Source organism: Amphibalanus amphitrite, unplaced genomic scaffold (genome assembly GCF_019059575.1).
Source record: "Amphibalanus amphitrite isolate SeventyFive unplaced genomic scaffold, NRLGWU_Aamphi_draft 000127F_arrow, whole genome shotgun sequence".
Classification (NCBI taxonomy): Eukaryota; Metazoa; Arthropoda; class Thecostraca; order Balanomorpha; family Balanidae; genus Amphibalanus; species Amphibalanus amphitrite.
This window is the reverse complement of record NW_024881622.1, coordinates 394677-403712: the sequence shown is the minus strand read 5'-3', so window position 1 is coordinate 403712 and position 9036 is coordinate 394677. Positions and strand designations below refer to the sequence as shown.

The following is a 9036-nucleotide window of genomic DNA, read 5'->3' as shown; positions in this document are numbered from 1 at the left end:
TTTTTCCTGTAAACATATTCGCGATTGGAGGGCGTCTTCGGCGCCCTCCAATCGCAAAGGAGGGGGGGGGGGTGGGCATGATCCAGTGGCCCCCCTGCCTACGCCCCTGGATAATAGATATGTGAAATAATACAGCGTTATAGGGAGGGGCGAATCATAAAACAGGGGCGGCACGTAGCGGTGGCAAGGTGCCTTGGGAGGGCGACGCCGACTGCTGGATAGAGCATTGTGGGGAGGGGCGGCTTATTGAGGGCGGCGGGAAGCTGTGGCGAGGGCAGCACATAGAGAGCGCCGATGTACTCTGGGGAGGGGCGGCAAGTCATCTGGAGAGGGCGGCACAGACGGCGATAGAGCATTATGCGGAAGGGCGGCACATTAAGGGCGGTGGGGTTCTGTGAGGGGCGGCACATAGACAGCTCTGAGGAACTTGAGGGAGAGTCGGTGCGGAGGGGCGGCAGAGCATCTGGGAGGGGAGGCATGTATAGAGGTTGCCTAGGTATTTTAGTGAGGAACGGCACGTTGAGGCCAGGCGTATGTAGTGGACCGAGCAGTGCCGTTTCTTTTGCTTCGTTTTGAAGTCCCTAAACCCCCCAATTGCAGACTTCCTCTACCAGGGGCGGCATTTCAGCATCCAAAAAAAATGGGCTGGAATTTCCAGCGTTCCAGCGCGGTGGTTACGCCCATGGGTTCCCGTAGGGTCCGTCTACTAGCAGCAGATTCGGATCGATACTGTTACAATTACTGGAGCAGTGGAGACGCGCAGCAGCATATTCGCGAACCTGCTGCTGAGGACGGATATGATAGACGAATCTGCTGCCGTCCCTCCCTTATGCCTTTTCCATGGCTAACAACCGGGCAGAACACCCAGCCAGCGTGTCTTATTCCAACCAGTGCAAACAGCAAGAATCAAGCAAGAATATGTCCACCAGCAAATGGAGTGATGAAGGACCGAAAGGCAATTTAGTTAGTCCTTCATCCGGTATTACGTGCAGTCTTTCCACTGAACCAAGCACCAAGTTAGTGTCCTCACAACTCTCTAAGGATCTCATTACCCAGAGAGAAGCATTCATCTTTTTTTAAGTGTTTGCAGCTTAAAACTTAAAAGTAGTGCTGGGTACCGAGCAGACCCCCCAGTTGCAAGTTAGTGAATTTCAAGGGCTAACAATGTTGACTGTGATAAGCATTTACCACCCCTGAATGCTGTAAGCAAGTAACATTTGCACAGAGTTCAGAGCGTAGCTACCAAAAGATCGCGATTCTGACTGCATATAACAGTGCAGCATTTTCTTAGCTCACCGAGGTTCATAACACTGCAGTAAAACCAATACAAAGTATATATCAGTTCCATATTGATTGCACACTTCACCCGCCCTTTAAAACACCAGGTGGGAATCGACACAGCGGCACAACGAATAACACTAACCCCTGGAAAAATAATGAACCATTACCAATTACGCCGGAAAAAACGTCAGATTACAAGAAACGATTATTCAGACATTGGCAAGATTGCATTCCGTGATTTTCTCCTAACTAAGCGACTTTATCACAATAAGAATAACACATTTATCAACGAACAACGGAATCCGTCTGCCTCAACACAAAAACACATAAGCCAATACAGGCAGAACACCGGAATGCCAAATTAGCCCTTCAATAGCGCGGAGAGCATGCCCAGGGGGAATGTAACGCGAACCCGACCGCGTGCTTTGGACAAAAGTTCGTGACCCACAAACAGCGGCACGGATCAGGGCTCAGAGCGGCACGGATCAGGGCTCAGAGCGGCACGCGACACTGTGAGAGCCGCTCCTTTGCTTCTCGCAGACGCGATTCACTCACTGAACGGAGAGTGGACCACTCGAGTCCCTATCAGTGCCATTCCATAGTGGGTATCTCACTGCTGCCAGGTACCTACAGAGGTAGCCCGAGCCTCGCGTCTCGCCAGCACAGCCTTGCCGCCCTCTCGGTCACGTGAGGTAGCACAAGAGACCCGAACGGCGCCTGGTGCGCGATACTAAAACCACCCACTCCACACACACGCACCCCGTATAAATAGACACATCTCACCGCATCAGTCCTCTCCAGCGCACCACGCCTTTGACCTCGGGTCCGGGTCAGCGCGGCTACCGGTTCGCCGGCCGGCGCACCGGAGTCGCGTCTTCCCCTCCGAACCAGGTGACCGGCACCGTTCCCACCTGCTCGGCCGCCGACGGGGTGCCGGAGGGCCCGTTTGCCGCCGGTACCGGACCGTTGGCCGCCGCCGGCTCACCGGTCTCGGCGTCGGCAAACTCGGGCTCTACGCCGGTCTCCACCGGGTCCTCTGCCGCTGCCGCTGCCGCTGTCGCTGCTGCTGCTGTCGCTGCTGCGGTGGGGTTGCCGCTCGGCGAGGTACCCGCCGGCGGTGAGGGCCGGCCGCACTGCTCCACCAGGCTCTGGTAGCGGTCCAGCTGTGCCGGCTCAGACACCTGGCGGACCCCCGACGGCGGCTCGGCCGGCGCGCACCGCACTGCGGACGCCTCCTGGCCCAGCTGTGGGTGAGGGACGACAAGGTGGCACGTCAGGGCACGGGTAGATATAGCCAGGGAGGGACATTACACAGTAATTTGTAAGCACTGGTCAATTCGACCCAAGCAATTAACTAAACGAATCTTGCTTTTTATACAGGTGCCAATACGTCCCTAAACACGGAGCCGAAGTGTCATTATTTCATTATTCAGCACACTGTCGCGGCCATTGTCACTACCGGAGGACTGCGGTAGTTGATCGTACCTTCCAGAGGAGATGTTCCTCCCTGTAGGGCAGCATGGGCACGACAAACACGCTGATGTCGTCTATGGTGGCCATGGTGCCGTCCGAGAGCCGCCACAGCCGCTCCTTCAGCTTCCCGCGCGCCGACATCACCAGGTCCTGTGCGGCCGACGTGCACCTGACAAAAGTGAGAGGCAGCGATGTCATGGCATTGGCACCGCTTAATGACATTCGTCTCACATGCAGCGCTATCATTTGACGTTTCTCGCACCTGTAGTTTCACAAGCTGATGCCTGTCTCACCTATATCGCCGTTTGGTGATGTCTGTCTCACCTATATCGCCGTTTGGTGACGTCTGTCTCACCTATATCGCCGTTTGGTGACGTCTGTCTCACCTATATCGCCGTTTGGTGACGTCTGTACGCTCACCTATATCGCCGTTTGGTGACGTCTGTACGCTCACCTATATCGCCGTTTGGTGACGTCTGTACGTCGCTCACCTATATCGCCGTTTGGTGATGTCTGTCTCACCTATATCGCCGTTTGGTGATGTCTGTCTCACCTATATCGCCGTTTGGTGATGTCTGTCTCACCTATATCGCCGTTTGGTGACGTCTGTCTCACCTATATCGCCGTTTGGTGACGTCTGTCTCACCTATATCGCCGTTTGGTGACGTCTGTCTCACCTATATCGCCGTTTGGTGACGTCTGTCTCACCTATATCGCCGTTTGGTGACGTCTGTACGCTCACCTATATCGCCGTTTGGTGACGTCTGTACGCTCACCTAAATCGCCGTTTGGTGACGTCTGTACGTCGCTCACCTATATCGCCGTTTGGTGATGTCTGTCTCACCTATATCGCCGTTTGGTGACGTCTGTCTCACCTATATCGCCGTTTGGTGACGTCTGTCTCACCTATATCACCGTTTGGTGACGTCTGTCTCACCTATATCGCCGTTTGGTGACGTCGTCGGCGGGGAAGGCAGCCAGCGACTGTTCCACCAGTTCTGCGGCGCGCTCATTGGAGATGACGTCCCAGAGGCCGTCGGTGGCCATGACCAGCACGTCCGACTCGGTGACCGCCTCCTCCTCCAGGTCAACCACCAGCACCTGGGGGTGAGGGCAGAGGAAGGGTCAGAGAGGTCAGCGACCAGCACCTGACCAACGGACGGCGGAGGGGTCAGACGGGGCAGGCTCATATGACATATCGGGCTAACACACACACGTCAACCACCAGAACCTGAGGAACGGACGGCGGAAGAGGAGTCAGGGAGGCCAGCGACCAGCTCCTAAGTTACGGCAGTAGGGTAGACAGAACCCTCAGTTACGGCCCGCCCCGCGGTCAGTGTCAACGAGGTACAGGAAGGTTTCATTGCGCTACTGCCAAAGCTCGCAAATGATATGCCGCCTCGGAACCCAAGAATTGACTTCTTTTGTGCCTCACTGCCAAGCAGTGCAAGGCTACGTAGCTATACGACGGAGGCTGGTAGATAACCTCTCACCTGCGGCTGGGAGGAGAGGAAGGGTTTGATGTTGACGTTGGTGTTCTGCGCCTTGAGGTCGTGGTCGCCGAAGCCGCGAGTCACTCCGATTGTGGCACACACCCGACTCTGCAAAGGAGAGGGCAAGGCGCACCAGTCAGGTACCAGCAACCGGATAATGTGGCAGCAGCGCATGGGGAAACAATGGACAAATCGTTGGGTTACTTGTTACCGTAATCAAGCAGAAAAAACGCGATCAGCATAAAAATTTTAGCTATAAATAGCCACCAACGATTCCTGCACACAATCACCTTCTAGTGAACACTAACAACATACTGCAATGACTGAACTAACAACGGATCACCATGCGCAACCCAACTTTTCCGCCAAGTGATCGCCATCTACGCCTGTCACCTATCACGCACCAGTCACCCACGCTGGTTGGCGCCGCCTCTCACCCACCCGTTTTCCGTCGCCGCACACGATGGGGAAGCGCAGGTCTCGCTCAGTGACCGTCTTGTACGCCCAGCCGGTCATGTGTGCGTCCCGGTACAGCACCCGTTTGCCCAGGTCACGGCGGCCGACCCGGCGGGCAAAGTCCAGGTGAGTAAACTCTCCGCCAGTCAGCGCCGGCTGCTGACAGGCCTGTCGGTGGAAGCAGAGGGAGGTTGGTTAGAGTCCGGTTGCTGGGAGGTCTGTTGGGGGGGAGGGGGGCACAGGGAGGGGTGGTTGGGGGCCGTGTGCTGAGAGATCTGTAGCAGAAGAAAGGGTTGCAGTAAGGTTGGTGATAAATACAGGACGTTTGATTTGAGAACTATGAGAACTGACGTGTGGCCAGCAGCCCAGCTGCCTCCTACTCACCACCGACATTCGAACCTGATACCTCCTATCAAGCTATGCCACCCACCATTTTTTACTACCAGCACAACCTCCCATTCGCCACAGGCATACCTCTCGCTGTCTTGTTCTCCCCCTCTCGTCACCCACCAGCTGTCTGACGCGGTGCCGCTCTGTCTCCGGGGTGAAGTCGTGAGAGGCGATCACTGCGCGGCCATGGCGGCAGTAGGTGGCGCGCGAGTCGCCCGCGTTGGCCACGTACAGCCGACCCAGTAAGAGGAGCGCCACAACGGCCGTGCAGCCGCCGCGCATGTCGTACTTGAGACGGTCCTCGGCTATCAGCGCGTCCTAACGGCAGCCGCGGGAGAAAGGCAACGGTGATGACGAGTCTGTAGAGCTATGCCGATAAGAAACAGCATGATATCAAAGTCAAAGTCAAAGTCATTTATTAGAGACACGTCCACGATGAAGTTATTATGTGTCCAGTCAATGGAACATAATACAGCATTAAAATTGACACCCACCGCTCAGGTACACATATATGCATTTTATCATGACACGTAAGCTGCGAATAGCTGAGGATGAATGCGATGAAGGGTAAAAAGTTGAGTTTAGAGTGCTGCGCAAATAAAGTTAAAAGCGTGGAAATATATAAAAGTGATTCACTGACGAGGGGCACGCGACAAAGCTTTGGTAAAGGCAGCGCGGCTAGGCGCTTGTCTTGTCTGTGATATAATGAATATCATCAACAGACCAGCTATCCGAGCTGAACAGCGTTTTGCCAGCTCTTGTCCAGCGTTTGTCACTACTCACCATATCGTTGAAGGCCGCCTCCAGAGCGCCGGTGACCAGTTTCTCCGGAGCCACCTCCTCGGCGGGTATCCAGAGGGAGGCGGCCCGGACACCGGGCGCCGGCGCGGCCTCGGCAGCTGACGGGTCCGGCGGCAGCAGGTGGTCCAGTACGTCCACCAGACGCTCCTGGGGGAGGGAAAACGAGATAGCCGAGGTAGAATATGTTTGAAGAGATCGGGACGGGAACGGAATACGATAAATCGTGTTCAATTGCTCAACTTAAGCCAGTATCTATTGAATCATCATCAGCGGCTGGGATCCTAAAGACAATAAGCCGACTCAATACACACCAAAAGACACCAACCAGTCACCAAACAATAACTGAGACACCGCACTCTACCTCCCACTCACGTGTATGATGTGGTGCAGCTGGTGGGCGGCCGCCACCGACGCGCCGTGGCCGGCGTGGCCGTCAAACAGACCAAAGTAGTAGTAGGGTACGGAGCGGCCGGTGCGCTGCAGTCCGTCCCCGTCCCCGTCTCCGGCCGGCCCGCCCGGCGGCGGCTGGTGCAGCACGCCCGTGTACACCGCAGCCGCGTCCTCGTTACGTTTACTCTTACCGGCGTTCACCGCTCTGTGCGGCGGGAGAAGGGAGCGGTGAGGTAAAACAACATACGACATCGGTTTGTGTACTAACTGAAGGGATGATATGGAACATATTTTCCTCACAAATGTTGGTTGAAAATATGTTGTGGCAAACTAACAAATGAATTATTCAGCTTTACAGAGTAAGATTGACGCGTCATCAATCCGCGTCTTCGTGAAAAATGAGTAGGCCGAACTTAATCAAAGTAAAACAGGCTAGTTTGACAACCAGACGCTGTCAGGCACATGGCTGTCTGTATCTAACATGACTGTCTGTATCTAACCCTCTTAATTATTACCCTCCTCCCACTACACGCGGCGATTCGGCTCGTCTCGTCTCACTGACTCGGCGTATCCGGCGGTCCAGGGCAGCCGGCTGCTGTCGCGCGGCACGATGATGGGCCGGATGACGCGGTCGCCGGCCACCTGCAGCTCATCCTCAGTCTCCAGCTGCAGGAACGCCGGCCGGCCGTAGGCGAACTTGGCGGGGCGAGCAGCGGGCCCGCCGGCCGCCTCTGCGCCGTCGGTAACGGCCGCCTGCGCCGCCGCCGCCGCCGACTCGGCCGCGCCCACGGAGCTCAGCAGCGCCGACTTGAACCGGTTGAACATGGCGACAACGCCGCTAGAGAGGAGGGGGAGGGTACAGACTAGAGTAACATACTGCACAGGAGACAGTGCTGCATCATAGATGTGTTAGCATATATCTTGCCATGCATATGTTGTATTGGTCTCAGCCATATCAGAAGCAAGAAATAAGAACAAAACTTACAAGTTACAACAGCAACTTAGCTTAGACACTTTCATACCATTAGATTCAAGCTCAAGCATTTCACTGACCTGTTGCTAGAAATGAAAGCACCTATGACCTCAGTTGCAAAGCTGAACACAATGTATATTGCACCTCATTCAGCAATAGTCATTCATCATAGATCATTGAGATCATGAACTGGAAACAAACAAAGAAATGGAACAATATTAGCTCACACGAATGATAAATATTATTGGGGTCATTTTTTTACATTTTGGGAAGGCTGGAGCAATTAAAGAATCAATCTTTTACCAGCAGCATTGCTATTTACATAAGGACTGGCGCACAGTTGGATGTTGTTAGCCATGTCATAACTCGTTATATTTCATGACTGGTTGGAAAAATCATGCGATGGCAATGCTATTGGCAGCAGTCAATGAGCATTGAAAAACCCAGACTACAAAGTATCAGAATTTTTTGTAATATTTTATAGCATCCTTTATAGCACTGATGCTGCACAGTGCACTGTGCTGCCCAAGCTGATGTGTGGTATATACTGTGACATACTGGAGTGGGCCATTACTTATCATTATCAGCCACCCCCTTCTGACTTCTCACAAGTAAAGACATTCCAACTTTATGGTGCAATTGACACAATACTTTCAAGTATTGTGTGACACAATTGTGTCTGTGACGTAACCCCCATACCCCATACCTCAGCCTAGAGTCAATCAACAACTGAAACTGAGCTGAAAATAAAGCTGACAAAGCTGTCTCCTTTAATGCATGGTGCAGTGCTCACACTGGTGGGAATCTAATAAACTGGCTGCGGGGGCGGACTGGTTCAGCCAATACAGCAAGTCCTGAAATCAATGTCAGTCATCACATTTTGCAGTTTGGATAAGAGTTCATGAACATACTTCTCTGACAACTTAAAGGGACCCTCCCACCTTCAAAAAAGTTAATGAATTGGCATGAAAGTGATGTCGCTCAGTTCAGAAAGAGCAAAAATGAATATCTACCAAATTTCATCAAAAAATATTCACCGGTTTTCAAGATATTACTTTTACTTTTGTTTATTTTTGGGATCTCCGCTGTTCCTAGCGACTTTATTTGAAAGTGCGGCATTTGTTGCGCGCAAATACCACCGCGTGCTGCCAAACGTTTTAGTAAAAGATTTAACAATCGTTAGATCTCCGCTGACGTCACAAATTCTAAGGGGGCATACCAATGCATTAGCCCCTTAGCATTAGCCCCGAATTAAAGCATTTTTCGATGTTGTGAATGCCCAAACCGGTATTTTCAGGCCATGGCCACCAATTTGGCTCAGTTAGTTTTCTTTATTAGTTTTGAGTTGGGCTATCTCAACTCAAAACTAATGTTAAGGTGGGAGTGTCCCTTTAAATAATTCAACCTGAACTGGTTCAGCCCATCAATTGAAAAAACACTAGGAGTACTGAAACTCATCTAATATCAATATGAAATAGTTTTAGTTTATCATCTGGGCAGTAATCGCCACGCCATGTGTGGATCGCCCATGATCGTAAATACAAATACAAATACATCTAGCTTCCAAAACATAACACATTGATACGAGTCAAATGAAAGACAAAAATATCATGTCATAACCAAGGTTAATAACAAATACTCTCAAGCCATCAACCATTGAAACTATCGTATACAAATGCAAAACAAAAACTCATACCTCCTCGTGAATCTCGGGTAACAACCGTAAACAATGTAGAATTCGCCTCAAGTTACCCGCATCTGTTCCACCACGCAAAAAGC

General features: G+C 52.4%; 1 protein-coding gene across 2 annotated transcripts; it reads right to left on the bottom strand.

Moving 5' to 3' along the window:
* Positions 1–1336: 1336 nt before the first annotated feature.
* LOC122381774 (protein phosphatase 1H-like) lies at positions 1337–9006 on the bottom strand. Of its 2 annotated transcripts, XM_043366384.1 has the most exons (11): positions 8954–9006; positions 7338–7446; positions 6847–7122; positions 6267–6489; positions 5877–6041; positions 5214–5411; positions 4689–4871; positions 4248–4355; positions 3692–3855; positions 2767–2923; positions 1337–2525 (listed from the first exon to the last, which is right to left on the bottom strand). In XM_043366384.1, exons 3-11 carry the CDS (start codon positions 7107–7109, stop codon positions 2121–2123), a joined length of 1866 nt encoding a protein of 621 aa, XP_043222319.1. In that variant the 5' UTR covers positions 7110–7122; positions 7338–7446; positions 8954–9006; the 3' UTR covers positions 1337–2120. The 2 variants fall into 2 exon arrangements, with proteins under 2 accessions (XP_043222319.1, XP_043222318.1); XM_043366383.1 differs by lacking the exon at positions 8954–9006 and having other exon boundaries at positions 7338–7540.
* Between the last annotated feature and the right edge of the window lie 30 nt (positions 9007–9036).